This window comes from Triturus cristatus, chromosome 6 (genome assembly GCF_964204655.1).
Source record: "Triturus cristatus chromosome 6, aTriCri1.1, whole genome shotgun sequence".
NCBI lineage: Eukaryota > Metazoa > Chordata > Amphibia > Caudata > Salamandridae > Triturus > Triturus cristatus.
Genome location: NC_140589.1, coordinates 1,760,380,097 through 1,760,403,577, shown reverse-complemented (window position 1 = coordinate 1,760,403,577; position 23,481 = coordinate 1,760,380,097). Strand labels below are relative to the sequence as shown.

The 23,481-nt window shown below is 47.1% G+C and overlaps 1 protein-coding gene across 1 annotated transcript in view; it reads right to left on the bottom strand.

Moving 5' to 3' along the window:
• The window catches only part of LOC146821939 (xanthine dehydrogenase/oxidase-like), a 645,326-nt gene that overhangs the window by 175,636 nt on the left and 446,209 nt on the right, over positions 1-23,481 (bottom strand). Inside the window, exon 25 of the mRNA XM_085613025.1 lies at positions 1,998-2,189. Coding sequence (XP_085469151.1) covers positions 1,998-2,189 — 192 coding nt within the window. The remainder of the gene's footprint in view (positions 1-1,997; positions 2,190-23,481) is intronic.

The following is a 23,481-nucleotide window of genomic DNA, read 5'->3' as shown; positions in this document are numbered from 1 at the left end:
AGGATGCCGCTGGCCTACCGTTAGTATTGATAACAGTACCTTCACACAGTGTCCCAGTATCCGTGTCGCGGCACCTCAGGGGGGTGGCCCAGCCCAGCCTCTGACGGCCCGCCCTTTGCCCGGGCTTAGCCCGCGCGCGGTCCCGCGTCGCGGGGGAAGTGCGGGGATTAAATGCGCCTCAGTGCGCGCAGACGTCGTTGGCGGCTTTCCGGCCGCAAGGGAGCCTGGGGGTTGTGGTCCGTGTCCTCCTCACAGCAGCCGCGATGTGAAGAGATGCGGCGGCGGGAGGAAAGGAGCAGCCCGGTGTCTGTCGCAGGGACCAGCAGCCTGCACCACGCCAAACTCTGCCCCACAGTAAGTTTTCAAGAAGCCCCCGCTCTGCCGGGGAAGTGCGGGGATTAAATGCGCCTCAGTGCGCGCAGACGTCGTTGGCGGCTTTCCGGCCGCAAGGGAGCCTGGGGGTTGTGGTCCGTGGTCCGTGTCCTCCTCACAGCAGCCGCGATGTGAAGAGCTGCGGCGGCGGGAGGAAAGGAGCAGCCCGGTGTCTGTCGCAGGGACCAGCAGCCTGCACCACGCCAAACTCTGCCCCACAGTAAGTTTTCAAGAAGCCCCCCAATCATATAAACTTATCTTTCCTCTCAGTCAGTTGATTTCCACTACCTCTTCTACTTTTGTCTTGGTATTGGCTCAAAGGCTGATTGAACCAGGTCTGTAGTGTTTCTTTTAAATACCAGCCTTCTTGTACATGCTTGTAAATGTATTAATTGCATTTGGTGGTCTTTTCCCACTGCTTTATTGCCCTTATTATCATAGCAAGCAATATAGAAGCCATATGCTCATTGCTGTGCTGAAACATCTATTCCTCGACTGAAACTCGACTGAAACTCTGATTCTAATATGCTGTATTCTGTTCTGGGTTATGCCACACAGAATCTCACCATCTGGGTAGTATGATTATTTGTACACTGAATAAAGATCTATTTAGTCTATTGACTATGCAATTTTACCACATTAGAAAAGCCTTCTGGTGTGTGAATCTGATTTTGCCCTTCTTGTCGAGTGGCCCAATAATTTCTAATATTTGATATGCCTCTTGCTACCGCACATATTGGAATTATGAGTTTGTGTATTTTATCGCACCAAAAACTTACTGCATGCAATAACTGCATCCCCCGTTAAATTTTGGCAGGTCTAACTTGCCATAGTTTAAACGGCGAAAAAGACATGGAAAATGCTGGGACAAAACGATTTTGGTGTGGTAAGCACCAAAGACTGCATGCTTTGTCCATTTTAGGTGGAAAATTCATAGTAGGCGCTATTTATCACACCCATTACCTAACAGACCCCTATGCATCATTAATTATCTGGTGTGATAAAAAACTAACAACTAACATATGGCCACTCGTAATGAGGGCCTTTGTGTGAATAATGACTTCTTAGCAAAACTGGTCTTTCTCCACCAGGAGTGAGATCTCTTACAGAAAGAGATGATACAGGACAATTGTGGTCGATAACTCTTTCACTTGCATAGTAGCACTTTACAAGACAGGGCACATTGTGTTAAACATCAGGGACAGCTGGGGAATACTGTGCAATTTTCTTAGTGGGTACAGTAAGCTTCAAACTGCTTTTGCTACTATTGCTCTGCAAATGGATAAGCAAGACTCTGTACACTTCACTCTTCAAGAAGAATGAGGTTGAGAAGCCTACTCTGTGATGGAGCACAGTCTTTGAACGTATGGCCTGCAAAGATCAATGTCCCACAATAGTTTTTTTAAAGAATTCTATATCATGTTGTTTGGCGGCAGCTATGCAGAGCAAAGTGGCAACAGATGCATTGGGCATATAGGTATTGTAGGTGATGGGAATATTGGTCTCATATACTAAATGCTTTTTGTGTATATATTTGCTTGTCACTTGTTTTCAACTTTGAGAGTATGGTTGCATATGTTTAACCTTGTTCAATGAACATCATATGTCTCTGTGTTGTACTGTACCTGCTCTGCCGGCAACCCACATGTCCGCACGATGTCGTCCATCAAGGTCTCTACGACCATCATCCCCTGGGGGACACCAAAGCCTCGGAAGGCTGTGTTGGAGGGCAAATTTGTCTTACACAAGTAGCCCACACCTCTGATAATGGGAATGTTGTATGCATTATCCATGGAGCACAAAGTTTTGTTCATGACCTGGTGAGTCAAACAAAACAATGAGATATTTTAGTATGCAAAACGGATACTTTGAATCTCATGCATACAGAGAGGCAGAAATCCCACAACTGAAAATATGTATAACTTAAAAGGAAATGGAAAGTAATAGTATAACCAATATGCCATTGGAACTGAAATACATGCAAAAGACAATTACCAACTAGAAAGGGAATTACTTTAGCAGTTAATGTCACATGTAAAGTTCTCGAAGCGGCGCTATAACAAACCAATGTAAATAAAAAAATAACATCATCACATTGTAAGTACCAGTGGACAATTTTCTGGTAAGAGGCAAATTTACCAAGGTGCAAAAACACATAATACAAGGAAGAATTTAAAACAAAATTCTATAGGTTGAGCCAAATAGCAGCCATTGTCTACTCATAATATACAGTGGGTGCAGCTTTACAATTCCTGACTCTAGGCCACATGCACCTCATCCTGATCCATGTAACAAAGAGGCAGGAGTAACTGGGACAACAGAAAGATACGACAAGCATGAGGCATGCAATATCAGTACTAGTCTGTGTTCTGGATTGCATTCCTTCATAATGGAAGGTGAACTAGCCATTCCTACATCTGTAAACATTGCCAATGGTATAAAGTTAGAGTTCTACAATATAGCAACCTGCACCACTACCACTGGATGTATTAACTAAAGTCTTTGTGCACTCTCCTTTAAGCATAGTAAAGCACAAGTTACTACTTGTGTAACGATATATCTGTAAGAGACATTAGTTAGTGATAGATTCCTTACCTTAGAATATCCCCAGGCGTCAGACTGGATCCGGAAAGTTTTGCTTAGAAGTACCCCTGCGCGTCAGTAGGTGGCGTAGTGCAGCTCCGCATCCGTCACTGGCGCCGTAAGCGCTGAGATGACGCCAAGGAGAGTACTTAGGCGCCACCCATGCGCGCTGATGTCAGTTCTTTCTTTTTCCGCGCCAGCAAGCGCAGATCCGGTTTGAGCATGTACCTTAGACACTTTTTGACTAATATTTTGAGACTTTTGTCTCCTTTCTTTTCTCCTGGTGCACGTAGGGATGCCCGGCTTCAAGTCCTGTGGGGCCTGTCGCCGGAATATGTCGGTGGCGGACCCCCACGATGTTTGCCTGTACTGCCTGGAGACTGCCCATGACTACCGGGACTGCCGGGATTGTCGAGCCATGGCCCCCAAGGCCTTGCGGGAGCGGCGTCGGAAGTTGCTGGAGGTCCGGCATTCATCATGCCGCCGCTCCGGGTTCAGGGTCCATTCCCGGGACCTCTCGCGGGACCGGAGCCTTGCTTCTCAGGTTCCAAATCTTCACCTTCGGATTCCAGTTAGCGACACCATAAAAAGAAGTCGAAGAAGCGTGTTCGCTCTACGACGTCCCCCCCATCGCGGACGCGGGGGACAGGGGCTTTGCCCCGGCGGCTCCCCTGGAGCCTGGGAGTCCCGTGGCCTACCCGCCATACCCAGGTCCGTCGGCGACTCCCGAACAGGTGCAAGAATTCCTTGCTACCACGGACCGCCTTTTTAGGCCTCGAGCTCCGCCACCAGCGCCAGCCTTGGCGCCACAAGATCCTGCACCAGTGGCTCCAGCCCCGGCACCACGAGGTGTGGCGTTGCCGGCTCCGGCGGCGCCACACTGGATGCCATTTATTCCTCCCTTGCTCCGGTTCCAGGACCATTTCGTTCCGGCCTGGGATCCGCATTGGGAGACGGCACCGGTTCGACCCTGGCCGGCGCCATTCTCGATGCCATTCGTCCCTTCTCCTGCTCCGGCTTTGCCGCCACGACTGGCTCCCTCTATTTGATGCAGCTAAATTCACAATTCGGTGTGGGTTGGACACCGCTGACTCATTGGGCAGGGCGATTTCAACAACTGTGGTGTTGTGACGTCACGCCTGGTTGTGTTCGACTGGGTTTTTGCCTGATGGCCAAAGCACACTCATGGACATGCCCTTTGATGGCACCCGCCTGTTTGGTGACAAGGCTGACACTGCCCTGGATCGCTTTAAGGATTCGCGGGCTACGGCCAAGTCCTTGGACCTTTCTACTAAGAGCTCGGCCTCTCTTGGTTTTCGTTCCTTTCTTGGCCAAGGTAGATGCAGTCAGGCACACCCGTCCCCTAAACCTGTGCAGAACCAGCCCCAGCGCGGCTGGGATCGCAGTTTCTGCAGGGGCGAGTCGGAGAACCAGCGTGGCGGTCGGCCACCTCCAGCTCCGCTGCTTCCACCTCCAAACCTTCCTAATCTGAGCTTCGGGGAGCACCCCACACCGGTGGGTGGCAGGATCCCCCACCACCTACCTCACTGGCGTGAAATTACATCAGACAAATGGGTGATGCAGATAATCTGCCATGGGTACTCCCTTCCCTTTCAGTCCTCCCCTTCTGCCATGCCACCTCGGTGCCACCGCATGTCGGGGGATCACTTGGCTCTTCTACGCCAGGAAGTCACGGCCCTCTTGGCCAAGGGGGCCATCAAGTGCATTCCTGGACCGGAAGTAGGGAGTGGTTGTTATTGCCACTACTTTCTGGTCCCCAAAGAAGGACAAAGGGGGTCTGTGTCCTATCTTGGACCTCTGGGATGTCAATCGCTTCCTCCGGAAGGAGAAGTTCAAGATGCTGACTCTGGCTCAGGTCTTAGCTGCCCTCGACCCTGGAGACTGGATGGTAGCGTTGGACTTGCAGGATGCATATTTTCACATTCCCGTCCTGCCGGCCCACCGGCGTTACCTGCGGTTCACAGTAGGCCAGCAGCATTTTCAGTTTTCCATGCTCCCCTTCAGCCTTACCAGTGCCCCTCGGGTGTTCACGAAAGTGATGGCGGTGGCTGCAGCTCATCTGCGCCGGTCGGGGTGTCAGTCTTCCCCTACCTCGACGACTGGTTGTTGAAGGCGGGCACGCCCCAGACAGTCGTCACCCACCTTCAGACTACGGCCGACCTCCTGCATTTGCTGGGGTTCTCCATCAACGTGCGGAAGTCGCACCTGAGTCCATCTCAGAAGCTCCCCTTCATTGGAGCGGTTCTAGATTCGACGCTGTTTCGGGTTTATCCTCTCGAGCAGTGAGTCTGGGATATTCAGGCTATGATTCCCATCTTTCAGCCTCTGTCCCAGGTTTCAGTCAGGATGGCCCCCCGGCTTCTGGGCCTGATGGCCTCCTGCATCCTGCTGGTGACACATGCCAGATGGCATATGCGGGCTCTGCAGTGCGACCTGAAGTTCCTGTGGGCGCAACATCAGGGCAACCTGTCCGATCATGTCCAGATCTCGGAGGGCACTGCGCAGCAGTTGCAGTGGTGGCTCACGAATCGCGATTGAGTCTGTGGCAGATCCCTCTCCCTTCCCCAGCTGGAGCACACAGTGGTGACGGATGCGTCCCTCCTGGGATGGGGAGGCCACTTGGGAGAGGCGGAGATCAGAGGACTCTGGTTTCCGGCGGAATCCCGGCTCCATATCAACCTTTTGGAGCTTCGGACGATCCAGCTTGCACTGAAAGCATTCCTTCCCTCTGTCCGGGGAAGTGTGGTGCAGGTGTTCACGCACAACACCACCGCCATGTAGTAATGCAACAAACAGGGCGGGGTGGGATCCTGAACCCTATGTCAGGAGGCTCTGCGCCTCTGGATGTGACTGGAACATCAAGGCATTACCTTGGTGGCTCAACACCTGGCAGGTTTTCTGAACGCCAGGGCGGACGAACTCAGCCGCCGGTGCTTGATGGATCATGAACGGCATCTGCACTCGGACGTGGTGCAAGGTCTCTTTCAGCAGTGGGGAGAGCCTTGGTTAGATCTATTCGGGGAACAACCTTTACAACGCAACTTTTACAACGCACTACACTTACAACGCAATTTTTACAACGCAACATCCACTACAACGCATTCCATTACATCGCATGACACTACAACGCATTTTAAAAAAATACCTTGGGGGGAGGAGCCAAGATGGCGACCGGGACGGCAGCGTAGATTCCCGGCTCCGTGAACCTCCGCATCCCGCACGGATATCCTGCACGAGATCCTCAGTCTGCGCTATGAGATCGTGTTTGTGAATGAGAGTGGCAACCGATTGTGTGACTCCGAGGTTTCTGGCTGCTGTACCGCCGGAGAAATCTGCAGTTGAACTTTGCGGCCCGTGCAGCCCCGGAGCCGGGACCTCGAGTGGACGCCTTGGCCGGGTGGCAGTTCAACAACAGCGGCCTGTGGTGACTGGGTGGAGTCGGTCCACCGGAGCGGTGCTACCCTCGGCCTGCATTTCGCCGTGGTCGCTCCCACTGCTAAGCGTAGCGGACCGAGGGCATGCCCGGGGGTGCAATTCTCAGATTCTTCGGTGCTTGCCCCTGCCTTTGACAGTGAGCTGCCCGGACGCCGCCCCTAGCTCGCCCTGATCCTTGCGGGCTGCTCCCGGATTTTCGCGGGAGCTGGTCCGTGGTGGGGACGACTGTTGCCCGTGTCCACGCAACGGCTGAATTTGTGCCTGCCCCCGGACCCCTGTCTCCAGCGCCGTGGACCTCGAGGCGCTTGCCCCTGGGTCCCGGCCCCAATACGAGTCGGACCTTCCCGGCGGCCATCTTGTTGCGATGCAGCCTACCATCCTGTCCACTGGGTCGCAGCAGGATTGGGAGTGTGTGACTTTTGGGAGTGTGGCGGAGCGATCGCGGAGAGCTGTGCTGGGGTACGGCGACCTCCTAGAGGCCCTTGGTGCCCTTCATTTCTCCTTGGCTCGTGGCGTCGGGGTCTTGGGGAGTAAGCTCGATGGTGTGGCATCAGCGTTGGGACAGTGGCGGCATGCTGGTCCACAGGTACACAGGGACTTCCCACACTGCACACAGGAGGATAATGTCGCGGCCACCCCTGCGATTAGTGCACAGCCGGACACTCCGGACAGTATGCTACCGTGTGATCGGCTAACTGAGGGTTTGATCTGTTCCGGAGGTATTGGACCTGAGTGGAAGGTGGTGGCCTCGTCCCGTGCACGGCCTCCGGCGACCCAGGGACAATTCCAGCAACATTTGTCTACTTTGGCTGACTCAGCCTTCCTGGACCTTGTGTGCAGCGCAGATCCTGGGGCAGCACTGGGAAAGACGTCCCTCCATGATGCGGACTGTGTTGGCACTCAGAGACTTCCACCCCACCTGTGTGCGTCGCTTCCCGGTTGTTTTTGGACACTCCTTTACCTTGTAACATCGGACATGGTGCTGGGTCGAGGGGTAGGCATGGGCAGAATTGCAAAGAGTGGTCAAGGATGAGGTTGATCCTTCGGGGGTGGTCATCTAGTAGACGGGCGGACTCATGGTTGCGTACTCTCAGGACATAGCTATTGGCATATTTGGTGCATAATGCTCCCCATTCCCCTTTTTTGATATGGTCGATTTGGTGCTGCTTATTGTTTGCTGTGGGGAGACCTCACCGTGCGGGAGGGAGAAGCCGGGGGTATGTTTTGAAGGCCCTCCTCCAGTTTATTATACTTTCTCCACCCCCCCGTCTGGTGGGGTTCTTTCTTTCTCCTTTTTCCCTGTTTCTTCTATATTTCGGGTCTAGTTCCAGGGCGACAGGCACACTGCTGGGGGGCGGGGGGGCCATACTCATTTGCAGAGGTGCAGGGTGGGGGGTTGGGGGAGGGGACTCTTTAGTCTTTATCTCTTTTTCCATGGCCTCCTTTTTCTTCTCCGCTTCTTCTTGTTTTTTCTTTTCTGGGATCAGCGCGGTACACCTACTTTGTTGTGAATCGTCGCCTCTTCATGTGTGCCACAGTTTCCGGGGTGTTCTCTGGGCGTTAGGTACGGGGGCCTGCAGGCGCAACTGTTTTTGATATTCTTCCCCATCCGGAATTTCCTGTGTCTGCGCCATTGATCCAATAGATTGCTGTTTATTGCTTACGTCTACTATTCTGCCTGCCCCTTATCGCTGTTGGGAAATTGTTTGGCACCTGATCCTACTGTCTTATTCCAGTATAAAATGAAAAACCCTTTTTCTCCTGGTGTCCTACCTGCGCGGCTCACTGGCCGGACTATATTAGCATGAAGATTCTGCTCTCCGAGGTGCCGCCTATGTTTACATTTGATCTTATTGCTCTGATTGCTTAGCGGCCGGCCCCGGGGGGTTGTAGGCCCATACTTGTTAATGACTGAAATGTCAATAAAGGTTTTTCAACAAAAAAAAAAAAAAAAAAAAAAAAAAATACCTTTACAACGCATTCCATTACATCGCATACTACCTTTACAACGCATACCATTACAACGCATAATATTACACTACACTATCCAACACTTACCCTACTGTTGCACCCCCTAGAGTTAGAATAGTAATTTTTACCCCTATACTATCCAACACTTACCCTACTGTTGCACCCCCCGGAGTTAGAATAGTAATTTTTACCCCTATACTATCCAACACTTACCCTACTGTTGCACCCCCTGGAGTTAGAATAGTAATTTTTACCCCTATACTATCCAACACTTACCCTACTGTTGCACCCCCTGGAGTTAGAATAGTAATTTTTACCCCTACACTATCCAACACTTACCCTACTGTTGCACCCCCTGGAGTTAGAATAGTAATTTTTACCCCTATACTATCCAATACTTACCTTAAATGCAATGTAATATTATGCGTTGTAATGGTATGCGTTGTAAAGGTAGTATGCGATGTAATGGAATGCGTTGTAAAGGTAGTTTTTAAAAATGCGTTGTAGTGTCATGCGATGTAATAGAATGCGTTGTAGTGGATGTTGCGTTGTAAAAATTGCGTTGTAAGTGCATGCGTTGTAAAAGTATGCGTTGTAACGTCATACATCCGATCTATTCGCCACCGAATAGAACGTGCAATGTCATCAGTTCTGCACGTTGGAATTTCCAAGGCGGCACTCGCTCTGCGACGTTTTTTGTCGCGAGTGGAGTTGCGGTCTATTGTACGCCTTTCCGCCTATACCACTTCTGCCCAGAGTGCTGAAGAAGATCTGGCGTGACCAGGCCCAAGTCATCCTTGTGGCTCCGGATTGGGCATGAAGATACTGGTATCCCGAGCTACTCAGCATGGAGATCAATCCCCTGATCCGTACATACAGGGGTGGGGGTACGCACCGCACATACGGGGGTGGGGGTATGCACCGTACATACAGGGGGTGGGGGTATGCACCGTACATACGGGGGTGGGGGTATGCACCGTACATACGGGGTGGGGTGGGGGTACGCTCCGTACCTACGGGGTGGGGTGGGGGTACGCTCCGTACATACGGGGTGGGGTGGGGGTACGGTGCGTGCATGGGAGGGGCTGGGGGTACGGCGCTTACATGGGGGGATGGGCTGGGGGGGGTTCGGCGCGTATGCGGGCATATGTTTGGACGTCTCCATGGTTGCTATGGGAGTTCGCTCCGTACGGTGTATTTTCCATACGGTTGTGCATTCGGACGGACGGGATGGATCGTACTTTCACGCTCGGACTTCAGTTTCCCGATTCGTACGTAAAACTGTCCAGGGACGTGTCGGACACTTTTTCCGACCCGAGGACGTTTCGGGGAATTTTCCCAATGCGATTCGTATGGATTTTTTAACATACGAATCGTACTTGCCAGTTTGTACGGGACTTGTACGATTCGTACGTAAAAAAATCCGGATACGATTCGTACGGGGAATATTTTTAACGGATCGGAATCGGCACCATAGAGTAGGTTTCGTATTCACTGTCAAACCCAGGGTATACTTGCTACCTTACAATATTTTTCTAATGTTGTTGCATGTAAATGCCTGTTGAGTATTCTTTTTCATTACAGCCTCCAGTTTTCTTAACTTTTGTGCTATATTGTTTACTGGTGCTTTAGTAGGCTTTGTCAATGGGTCTTACAACAATGCCAAAATTGCATTTGCTTGTTACTCTGTATATGCCATTGTTTCTGCTCTTTTGTCAGTCACTTGCTCTATTTGTGTAAATGACTTCTTTTTGGGGTGCTGCACTAAAGTTGGGTTGACTTGTGGTACAACCCTCCTCATTTTCATACTTGAATCTAGTCTAGTTGGGAGTTTGATTTGGAAGCCTGGTGTTTGCTGCAGACCTGAGTAGAGTAGTTAGATTTTGGGGACAGAATTGTTGCAAGGTATGGAACAGAGAAGAGTAATTGAAAAGAAACAAAACGAGGTAGTAACATTGCAGATTTGAGTTTGCTTTAAAGAAGGAATATTGAGAAACAAGTAGTGATTTTTAAAACTTATTTCAAAAGAACAGCGCATCAGTCTTGTTTTAAAATAAGTTGAGTCCGCATCAAGATACATCGCAACTGTGTTTAAGGAACCAGCCTATTGAAGAAAATGTGCAGTGGATTTATGCGGTAAGAAAGGAGTGTATTATGAGATTGCACAAAACATAGAGAGCTAGTTATAAACACAATCACAAATTGTGACAATATTGAAAAGATAAATAGACATTTATGACAATGACTGCACTGATTAAAAAAATAATGTAAGTAACTGAACATGGTTACATGCAGTTATTATAATAATACAGACTAACCAATAACAGGTAAAACCAGGTGGCAGGAGAGTTGGTTTTAGTGTGCCTTTGCTTACTAATAACATTGAGAGATTTTTGTTCTGTTGAGTTGCTTATCAATAGAATCTATATCACCGTAGAAGTGCAGGTATTGACCCAGAAAAAAAGCAAAGAGCCACAAAATGCACTGAGAAATTCGTTTTTGAAATGAGAAAGGCAGAATATAAAAATAGTTCTAGAACACAAGGAGAAAACAATATTTGTTGTTATTTCTTTTAATATTATGAAGAAAATAATACATTGGAGTTAACACAAATTTATTGAATTATTTAATGACTCTAAAAGAAGGCATCAAGTCAGTAAAAGAATGCGATTAGAGCAATAGTAGAAAAACATAGCATGAGATTCAGAAATGGCATTAAGGTAAGCATGAACATAATTTGTGCTATTTAATGAGCACAGTTGGTATTAGTATTCAGATGTTTCAGTCTGGTTTTAAGTACCAAGTGCTGGAATACTTCACCACTGCACCCATACAATATTTGGAGCAGTGATTTTGCGTACTCTTTCGACAAAAGATTGGAAAAAGGGTATACTAAAAATCAAAACATCTAGTAGCACAATGTATAAAAAAGAGAAGTTTTGTGTCATTGGACACCCCAACTTTATAATAAAAGTCTGCATAGTCACTCCCACGTGTCAGCTTTTAGCATACAGTGGACACAACACTCGGAAGTGGTATTCAAGAACAGTAAAAGGAAGAGGGTAACATTGCCTACATGTTTTGCATATTTGAAAATGTCACTAAGGTGAGATTATAAGGACATTGTGGTCTCAAACTTTCAATTGTGATCTAGATTTTACTATCCCTGACAGCCGTCCAATCAGTGGGTCGATCCTTACAAGCTCATTGTCTCAGCTAGAATTTAGGCATTTTCATTCTATTTGCAAAAAGGTGGTGTTGAATCCATGTGTCTTATATAGTACACATTGGGGTAACAAAGATGCCACTGGGTCATGAATTGTTCATGGTCATTGGTTCCAGGAAATATTGGAATTTCTCCAGGTCTTCGTGTTCATGAAATTCTCTGTGCTTCCTATCCTGAGAGACCAACATAGTGGCAAGCTCTGGAAGGCCATATTTACCATCCTACTCCATAGTTAAGTCTCAGTATCAGGAATTTCCCCTGTTTAATATTTGTGCCTGGTAATAAATCTGCTGAAACATATGTTGTGATTCTTCTACAGGAGGACTGTTCACTTTCATAGCTGCTGTGATCATCTGTCTAGCTTGGCGATACCCAAGGAAGAATGCTATTACTGGTTTGGCTGCCATCTGCTTTCTGGTGTCCCTGGGTCTTATTTGGAGTAGGCTTTGAAATTACAGAAACAGGTTAAAGGTTTGTTTGGAAAGGTTTGCTATAAAGGACTCCAGACATACCAATATGCCATCTTGTTTCTCTATCAAAGACCCTGGAAAGTCTGTCTTGCCAGCATTATCATCGTCCCCGACTGACATTTTATGCAAATTTCACAGTTTTTGCCTCGAAACAGCTGTTCTGCTGAGAGGGTGCAGAATGTCCTGCACACCTTCTATTCTGTTTTCTATGACATCTAGATTATTCTGAAAGGAGGCTATATCATTTTTTATAAAATTCAGCAGTACTCTTTCATTGAATTGATTGTTGTCCTCACGGAGGTCAGTTCTCTTATTTGGGTGTCCATTGTGATTTCAGCTATATTAGTTGTTGGTGAAGGTATGGGGTGCTTCTGGTTACCAGCCTATACTCACGTAAACAGAATCTGTATCCATGGTTTATGCCTAGACATGTGGTACAACCATTTGAAGCAGAAAATGCTACACTGAAGAGGGTCTTCTTTTGAATGTCGGTATATTTGGTTTAGTTATATGGCATTTACTTACAGTGGTTAGGAAAATCCAGAACCACTGGGGAATGCTAGTCTGTGCTAATCAGTGATGAGCACAGAAGAGGGCTGATTACATGAAGCTCCATTGTTAGTATTATCTCCAGCAGGCCATGGAGTAATCAAGGTCAGTCTTTCATCAATATTTTAAGACATAGGTTAAGAAGACACATTCAGTACTGAAATGCCATGACCTGTCATTTGAACTTTTTCATTGTGTGTCTGAGCCTGTGGTGTACACACCCACGGTACTAAACCAATTTAGACCAGAGGGATCTCACACCATAAGGTTTTGGGAAAAGTGTTCCTAAAAATGCCCTGATATAAGTGGTGTGAGAAGTTTTCTATTAGTAGCAGCCCAAATGTCAAATTAATGATAGGAGGACACACTTTCCAAGATGGCAGAAGTTACAGTTACACATTGTTAAGCGTTTATTCTCACTAAACCTTTATGTTAACTGGCCTCCCTTCTCTCTTAGGTGACCAAGTGAAAGTTCTCTGAGGTGCTGACACATATCTTCAACCATTCAGGCCACTGTCACACTCCTGTTCTTTATCACTTCCTCAATGTGCATTTAGGCAGAAAGTTAAAGATGCGTCTGTTCACACTGTCCCAACAGACACCATTTGTCATCTGCACACCTCTATCCCAAGAGCACGTGCCCGCTTCAGGTGCTGTCATTCACCAAATTAAGGAAACAGTGTTGTCTTTTTGTGGATAGCATATTTCAGTTTCAATTATTTGCAAAAAACTGGTGACACAGAAGGTTGCTCCTTGGTGTCTCCCCCATGTCCTTAAAGATGGAAACAAACCTCCTTGGTGGCTGTAACATGGTGATGGTCTGCAGATCAGCAGCCATTATAGGTGTAGCTAGCCCAGCCTCCAAAGTTCCACTAACACCAGGCCACATTCTGTAGGAAGCTGGCTCTGTATATACTATACCAAAGTGAGGTATAGTGTGCACAGAGTCCAGTGGAACCCCAAAGGTAGGCAGAAGTAAAGTAAGATAGCACCTCACTCTCTATTTGTGGTAGTGTGGTCGAGCAGTAAGGTGGTATCAGAGGACAGTGTTAAGTACTTGTTGTACAAACTCAGTCAGCAAACGAATCCACACACTCAAAAACTGAACATCAGACCAATTGTTTTTGTATAAAAATATTCTTTTAGTTGTTTTATTTTCTAGAACCAAGCAAGCCTGGCACAGGTAAGCAATAAATACTTTACAGTAGCAATGCAATTGAAATACAGTTTGAATGATAATTGTATATGCACTTTGGTTTGAATTACAGTATGGATGCAGAGAAATGCAATACTTCGTAAATGCAGTACATAGAGTTGAATAGGCTTTTATGTAAAATAGCAGGTAAGTAACTTTTGAGATTACTATGCTTACACAGAGTAATATACCTATATACTACTCTGGGACATTTCCTCAAAACAGGTAAGTAAAATCGTTTTTGTTAAATTATGCAATTTTAAAGAATTTCTTTAGTTTCTCAAACTCCACACTTAGAAACTTTTCACAGAAAAACAGCCAATGTTATCCTATGGAGGAAAATAGTGTTATTGGTTTTGAGGTAAGTATTTGGTAGTGGGAGTTGAAGTTCTGCGGGTAGACTCAAGGGTCCACCAGGGTCAAGGATGCACTCTTGTTACACCCTCAGAGGCACTAGGGTGGCCGAGTGCAGAGTGCTGAAGCCCAATGTTATCCAATGGGGGATAGGGGGCCTCCGGTTGGTGGCTGCTGACTAGCAGGCCACTTGGCTGTGGGAGCAAAGCTCCTGGACTTTAGCTCAGGGCAAATGGGGAAACAAATTAGCACCAAAGGTGCACCCTCAGCGGCACTAGGGTGGCCGGGTGCAGGGTGCTGTTTCGACATCGGGCGCCCTGTTGTTTTTAATGGAGAACCTCCGGGTTGCAAAGACACTGCAGGCTTGGGGACGAAGTTCTTCTGCGTACGACCACCACTTCGAGAGGTAAGTTGGGAAGTTAGGGGTCGGTTAGGAACCATCGGTGCGGGCACACAAGGCCGTGGGACGTCGGGTGCAGGGGTACGATCTTCTTACCAGCTCCTGGTCGCGGTTAGGGGGGCCTTTTGGATTTAGACTGCAGGCGTCGGCTGGAGGCTTGAGGCAGGTCAGGGGTCACTGGATCTCGGGTCAGGATTGCCGGGGTGACCTCCTCGTGGTGTTTGCCCTCTAGAGCTCGGGCCGTGGACGGCGGGTGCAGAGTGGTGCGGATTTGCGGTTTCCGGCCAAGACCAGAGGTTGCCGATGAACAAATCCGGTGTTCACGAGAGACAATGTCTTTGTGGATGAAGGCAGGCAGGTTCTCCGGGATTTTCGAGGTTGCTGGCTTCAGGACACACTGGGATTTCGCAGGAGCAGGTTGGAGGTGGAGACAAGCCGGTAGGGCTGGGGCCAAGTCAGTGGGCGTCTTCCTCTTGTTAGCTGCTGCACGGCTGTTCGGTCCTTCTTCTGCTGGTAGTTTCTTCTTGTCTGAGGAAGCAAGGTTCAGGGGTGCCCCTAAATACTAGATTATGGCCCTGTAATTTAGGGGTGTTACAGGTAGGTAAAAGGCAGGGACCAATGGGTCCTTTCCCGGGCGTGGGTACACCCCCTATTATGCCACCCTCCAGTGGGAGGGGAGCATGAGCCTGTCCCTGGTTGGCTGAGTCCCCCTATCTTCAAGATGGCGTGGACTGAGAGTTGTGCCTCACTTCGCCTCCCCCACCTGATGGGTGGAGTTGGCAGAGGTGGGCACACCTCTCTTCCTCACTTGTTTTTCCCGCCGGTTCTCCCACCCAAAGTGGGGGTCAGAACCAGTGGGGACCAGTTGCTGAGAGCAGCAAGAGGCCTGGGGAAGCTCACGAAGCAGGCAAGCCTTTGAAGCTTCCCCATCGCGAACCCTGCCCATCCTAGGGAGGGGGCTTGGCACCTTGTCTCAGGATGTGCATTGTTTCAGGCCCCAGAGAGCAGCAGGCTCTCGACCAAGGGGTCCAGAAACATGTGTGGTGGTGGCAGCTGAAAGCAGCCACTCAGCCTGGACACTAGTGGTAGGTTAGTTTTCAGGGGGCATCTCTAAGATGCCCTCTGTGTGCATTTTCCATTAAATTCCACACTTGCATCAGTGTGGGTTTAATTTGCTGAGAAAGTTTGATACCAAACTTCTCAGTTTTCAGTGTAGCCATTACGGTGCTGTGGAGATTGTAATGACAAACTCCCAGCACCATATACTCTTAATGGCAGCACTGCACTTACAATGACTGAGAATGGACTTAGACACTGTAGGGGCACAGGACTCATGCACCTGTACCCTCACCACTGGTATAGTGTACCCAGCTAGAGGGGTGACTGACCTATGCCAGGGCAGTGGGTTGTAGGCATGGCACACAGAGATGTGTGCCATTTCGACTCTTCACTTTGTTCTGCACCAAAACACGCAGCCTGCAAAGGCAGTGTGTGAGTGTAAAGGTACAGGACAATTAAGAGTGGCACAGTAAGCACTGCAGCCCTTAGAGGCCTTCCCTGGTCACAGTGCCCTGGGTACCTGTAGTACCAGTTACCAGGGGCAGACTTGTGGCCAGGGATGACAATTGGGTTTAGGCTTCAATGCAGTTTTAGGGAGAGAACATATGCCCTGGGTACCTGATTAGCAGGAGCCCAGGGCACACTCAGTCAAAGCACATCAACAATTCAGCAAAAAGTGGGATGAACCATGCAGAAAGAGAGGACTTTCTCACACATTCCTACTGTTGAATTAGACTTTATATGCTGGAAAGGCTGTGCTCATATTCTGGCTCCTTCAAGAAGAGATGTTGAAGAAAAGACATGAAGGAGTAGATGTTTAGCCATATTGTTTTATAAAAAAGTTACACTCCTTTCACTCCAAAGAACATTTGTATACAATATATATCCAATTCCTGCCTGCAGCCCTAACACACAACACAAAGCAGGCAATGGTATACTCAAATACTCTCTCATCCTGTTTCTAAGCCTTTGCCTGTATGATGTCTCTAAACACAGACCGCCTGCCATAGACCAAATTACCCAAAGAGTTTGACTGTACTTATACCCAACAAACACCTACCTATGTTGCTATGTGTAGAGATGTGACCCACCCTATCTGTGTTGTGTGCTTCAAAAGACATTTTATATTTTCACTTTTTGGGGGGTTGTGTGTGGCTGGACTTCATCTTCCTTATCACATGTAATGACATGAGGAGTATAAGAAGTTGGGTTGTTATCTGAGAGGGGTGGAAATCCCAATCAAATAATAAACTTTATCCTTCTCTGGGTGACCCATAAAAGTCACTAAATAAACCTGTGCTTACCTCTCTAGTAGCTTGGCCCAAAAGCAGTCAGACTTAACCTAGAGGTATGTATGCAGCCTCAAACAGTAACAAAGTGAAAACACAACACAAGAAGGAAAATCCCAAAACAATTTAGAAACATAGAGTAGATTGTAATATATGAAATGACACCAAAATGACAAAACTCAAGCCAGTAGAACTGGAGTTATGAATTTTTAAATTTCTCGGTGAAAATAGCATCAAAAAGCAAAAAGGCCACTCACTGGTATCTGGTAGCACTGGACCAAGTCAAAGTCACAAGATCAGGCTGACCGTGATGGAGAGCGAGTTGGATACAGGGACCAGTGGAGCTTTTACATTCTCAAAGTCCAACTCCAAGTGAGGAGCCTCAGCAGGAGCTTCATGTTGGCAGGAGCTGCAAGGAGATCGTTGTCGGCATGTGAGACTGTTCTCAGCATAACGAACAGTTGTTGCTGGAGCTTCGCATTGGTGGAGAAGTGGCAGCCGTTGTTTCATGCGAATAGCAGGTCGACATTGGAACTTCTTGTTGGCGGGAGATCAAGGAGAATTCTGATGAGAGGTTCTGCAGGAGCCATATCTATATCTAGTGCCAGCCTTTGTGTGAGGGGCAATCCATGGCCTACTCCCAAACTGGTTCTGGTCAGTTCTTTTCCAGGGTTTGGTTCCAAACTGTCTAGGGTGACCAGGGCACTGTAAGCAGGGTCCTTTGCAGTGCACAGCTCCTCCCCAGCCATCCTGTCAGGAATACCCACTCCCTCTGTGCCCAGGCCTGTTTTGTCGACATGTCTTGAAGGAATACACAACACACCACAGAAGAGCCATTCGTGGTCTTATGGCCCAGAAAGACACATTTAGGCAGAAAAATGTCAACTTTTTCAAAAGTGACCTTTTCAGAATAGAAACTTAAAGTCCAACTTTACCATTAAAGAGGATTTTAAATGACAATTCAAAGGAGTGGAAAAAGCATTTCTTTATCTGTTCCCAAACTGAAGTTCTCACTTATTGAGTGTAATAATGTAACCCAGTGTTAGTCTATGGGAGAGATAGCCTTGCTACAGTGAAAAACGTCTTTAGAGGTTTTTTTACTTTTAGGACATGTAAAACTTAAGAGCCCATGTCCTACTTTTTAGTGGGCCCTCTGAGCCTTTAGGGTTTATCCTACGGTTGATTCATACGTTTTTAAAAGGAAGGTTTAGGTCTGGCAAATGGTTTATTTTGCTAGGCCTAAATAGCAGTTTACACTGCACTACAGGCTGCAATGGCTAGCCTGAGGCATGTTTTACAATGCTGCTTTAGTGGGTGGAACAATAAGTGCTGCAGACCCCCCACACCATATACTAGGGACTTACAATGAATTAAATGTGCAAAATCGGTATATTCCAATTCTACCATATGTAAAGGGGAGCACAAGCAGTTTACTACTGATCAGCAGGAGTGTAGTGCACAGAATCCTAAAAGCCAACAAAACGGGCTCAGCAAGGGAAGGCAAAAATCTGGGGTGACCCTGCAGAGCAGGTCGGTCCAACAAGGAGAATATGCAAACATTTGTCCACAAAATATCAAAGCTGTTTTGCAGCTTTTAATCATATTATACCCTTACTATTGGTTGCCCGAAAAAGTGACATGTGCGTAACATGATGGACACAGTGATGAAAATACTTAAAATATTTGTTTGGCTCAGTTGCACAGGACTACAGTTATACCAATTGCCTGCCCTGGCCTGTTGGACTTGGCCCTTTTTGCTGGGTCATCCCTAAACTTTTTGCCTTACTCCTATATTTTTTCTGACCTGTTGTTGGCTGTTTTATGACTCTGGGCACTTAACTACTGCTGATCAGTGCTAAAGTGCATATGTGCTCCCTATTGTAAATTGATGTATGAATTTGTGCTTCCATGATTGGTTGGTTTGGTTTACCTGTCAGACCCTAGTACAGTGCACCAGGAGTGCCCAGGGCTGGTAATCCAAATACTGCTGGTGGGCTTCCAGCACTGGTTGTGCCACCCACAGAAGTAGCCTGTAAAAGTGTGTCTAAGGTCTGCCCCTCCTCTCTATGGACAACCAAGGCCTCAGCTTCGGAGATGAAGCAGTCTCCGACATACTTGACAGAACTCCTTCTCTCCTTGGAGCAGATGGGAGCGCTGCATCTGGGTCCCAGTCGGATGACTGGAACTCATTGACAACACTGAAAAGAGAGTGGCTGAAAATAACCCTACATGGCGCTCTCATGACTGAGTATTTACGTGCCAACATCGCACCGACAGGGTTGATTGTCAATAACTTCCCCAGACTCTTCCTTGATGATGCCACCTTCAAAAGGGAATGGTCCCTGATTGCATGGAAATGCACCAGGGACCTCCTAGTTCTCATTATCAATACAGCGAGACGCTTGGCAGATGCTCTCCTGGTGATAATACAAATTGCGGAAGGGGCGCTTAAAACTACCATACAGATCTCTTTATACAAAAACAAACTTGCTGAGATCAATGCTGAAATATCTGAAAACAAGGATTACCTCATGAAACAAAAAATAGCTAAATTGCAAAAGGATATCCAGAAGTTCGACAAAGAAAAAGTGTACCCATACCTTAGGCCGGACTACACGTCAGTCAAGAACAAGAAGAAGTTCTTCTGATAGCAATTCCAGCACGGGCAGTTGGGGCACGAACATTGGCCGTCGTAATCAACGCGCCAATTACCACTATAATGCTCCCACCTTTCAGGGACCTCCTGTATTCCCAGGTCCTCCCCCACCCCCCTATTGGCAATACCAACCATTTCAACAAGGACCTCCCCAATTTTTTAACAACGGACCCCCTTTTTTAGACAGAGGTTGGGGCAGAGGAAGAGGTCGCAACAGAAGAAGGCCACAGAAACAGGTTCACTGGCAGGACACTCCGATGGGAGGGATGGATACAAGGAGCAAAACTCAGACCAAAAAGAACTAGTGGTCAATTTATCGCAACGTGGCCTGACAGACATGGAAACATCTCTATTACAAAAAGGTTTAGGCTTTGTACCCACCCCCAAAACTGATAAGTTTAGAGATACATGCGAGGTTCAGAAATTGTTCCGCAAAATCAGACTACGCTCTTACTTCTTGGATAAACCAATTGATCAGGTGGTTGACTCAGGATTGAGTAACCCTTCCACCTTCACACCATATAATGCCATGGTCCCCATCGAGATCTTAACTTTTGAGAAGGCGGTGCTAAAGGATTTAGCCCTTAGTCCTTCCCCTATCCCATTCTATAATTTATCTAAGGATGAGATGCAAACAGCCACAACCCTCGCTAATGACGAATCCATCATCATTAAACAGGCGGATAAGGGTGGGGCAACAGTGATCCAGTCCAGAGATGATTATGATGTAGAATGCAAGCGACAATTGAACAATGATAGGTACTATGCCCCTATCTCCATTGATCCTACATTACGCCTCTCTAACACCATTTCAATATTGGTACACGAGGGACTTACCAATGGTTGGATTAACAAGAAAGAAGCAGCATTCTTGAATGCTACAGAACCTAGGACCCCGTACTTCTATACCTTGCCTAAAATACATAAAGGTACTAGTCCGGTCCCAGGGAGACCCATAGTCTCAGGTATTGGCTCTATACTGGAGCCACTATCCCAATTTGTCGACCATTTCCTTCAACCATTGGTGAGGAATATTCCATCCTTCATCAGAGACACGACAGACATTCTCAAAATAATTGATTCAATAGAAGACACCACTTACATCGATCTTCTGATAACCCTTGACGTAGAGGCCCTCTACACAAACATCCCTCAGGGTGACACCCTGTCAGTAGTAGAGACGGCCTTAAACTCATTGGATTGGTCTTCCCCTACTCCAGTCATGTTTATAATGGACCTTGCTTCCATAGCACTGACTGAAAACTTTTTTGAATATCAGGGGCAACTATACCATCAATGCCAAGGCACTTCAATGGGGAGCACATTTGCTCCTAGCCTGGCCTGCCTCTATATGGCAGCCTTTGAGGACCAGATCATTAACACTGATAACAATCCGTTTCATCTAATCCTCTGGAAACGATTTATTGATGATATCCTCATCTTTTGGCGGGGTACCACTGACACTTGCAACATCTTTGTACAGTGGATTAACCAGCAAAACCCTTTCCTTAAGTTCTCTCACACGATTTCAGACACAAATGTTGCATTCTTGGATCTAAACATTAAGTTATCGGAGGGACAACTTTCGACAAACTTATATAAAAAACCAACAGATCGTAACAGCCTTCTGCTATATCAAAGTTACCACCCCAAGGCCCTTCGAGATAATCTTCCCGTGGGCCAGTTCTTGCGTATAAGACGCAACTGCACTTCAACTAAAGATTATAAAGTAGAAGCCAACTCTCTAGCTACTAACCTTAAGACTAGGGGATACCCACACAAGGTGATTAAAGACTCCATGAAAAGGGCCCTCAATAACCAGAGAGAGTCTCTTTTAGAGGTACACCATAAACCACCTGAAGATACCTTGACATGTGTGACCTCCTTCACACCCAACTCAGCTCTGACCAAAAAAATCATCCTCAAACATTGGGGTATCCTCAATACAGGAGAACTACAGATACCAAGACCCAGATTCGCCTACAAAAGGACTCGTAACCTACGGGATATGTTGATACACACCAGACCAAAGAGAATTGTTACCCCTCCACAGACCACACTTTGGGGCCTCCCACCAGTTAGAGGCCATTTTCCTTGCGGTACCTGTACTGCTTGCAACTCCACTACCATTACCAAGGAAATCACACTACAGGCCAACTTCAAATGGAATATCAAGAAACACACTAATTGCAATACTAAACAATGTGTTTATTTGATTACATGCCCATGTGGGCTACAATACATTGGCATGACTATGCGGCCAGTCAAAACCCGCATAATAGAGCATAGAAGCAACATACGTTGCCAACGCACTACGACCAAACTCTACAGACACTTCTTGGAGCTACATCACTCCCCCGAATCATTACATTGGGTCATACTAGAATCTCACACGCAGATTTCCAATACCTCTCTATTCAGGATTGAACAACGATGGGTGCATAGACTTTCATATGACACTATAGGCCTTAACGATGACATCCCGTGGAGTACCATGGTATAATTGATTATCCACCCCCAGGGCAGTTGAGTTATCCTTACACATTTTTAATACTGCAATACTATGACCAATGATTCCGGTATTTAATTAATAGCCTTAACCCACTGTCTTCCCCTTTTGATACAATGGAACTGGCACTTCCTACTTAACCATGAGTCCACACGTTTTGTAGTGGTATTTGTTTATTACATCACGACAATGCACCAGTTCGATGCCCTTTACTTCATTTTTAATTTTAATTTTAATTTCATTTTGCCGTCCAATGGTTCACGTTCACAGCAGTATTGAACCCGTTATGTGACACTGCGGCCAGCCCCTATACGCATACCTTGGCTTAAAGGTTAGTGACCCATTTGTATATACATTGCCAACACCTTAATGATTGCGGCATGTGTATATCACGTTTACTTGACGCACATGTCTGCGTTACTTCCTGGCATTAGATCTGGGTTCTGTAAGAGTATCTTCGCTCCCCTTTACCTTGGTATAGCGTGAAACAGGCATTCACGTTACTTAGCAACGGACAATGGCCCTATTGAGCGACACTTAAGATTCCGTCGAATCACGACGGTCCTAACATCCTGACGTCCCTGGCGACTACCTAGCAACTTCGTACGTCACAACGCTGCGTAACAGCGCCCAAATAGCATGTCACGATTTCTTTTCTCCACACTATATTTATCCAAGGCGGCAGACGTACTTTACCACCCCGGTTCCTGGCGGTTCGGGTAGGTCTACGGGATTTAACGTTCCTTGACGTTGGTAAGTGCGATCCCTTACTTGGCTGCTATTTTCTTTTACCTGACTATCCCGCTGTGTCTTTTTGCTGGATACTACTAACCACGATGCCGCTTAATTCTCTGTTAGCCACTTTGCTCTTGGCACCCCGGTTGTGTACTACGCTTGACACACCTTCGATCCTGGGTCCCTCCGGATCTTAACACTGCCAGAACATAGCCTGTCCTTGATGGACACCTTATACTTCTGTGATAATAGACACCTTATTAGTCAGTATGTTTAATCGACACCACAATAGACTACGTGGGTTAATCTGACATGTTCTCTCTTGTAACTTTTTATTGCAGGACCCAATCGGTGTCCTTCATTTCCGCCAGCACCGTTGCTAGCTTATCTAGTCACTATACTAGGTGAGTGAACCCCTGCTTGTCCTTGAGAGTCTCACTAGCTTAGTATTAGCTATAGATCATCACCACCATTCCCCTCACTTTTTCCCTGTAATCGCACACTTATTATCATGCTATTCAACACCCCTTTTGCACAGCGATTTTTAATACGCCATTTTTTGATACATTATGTACTAGATAAAGAGATGATGGTTCTTATTTTCTCATGTTGTCACTTTCTTTCTACAGGGCAGCAACCTAGGACGTGGTATGTAGA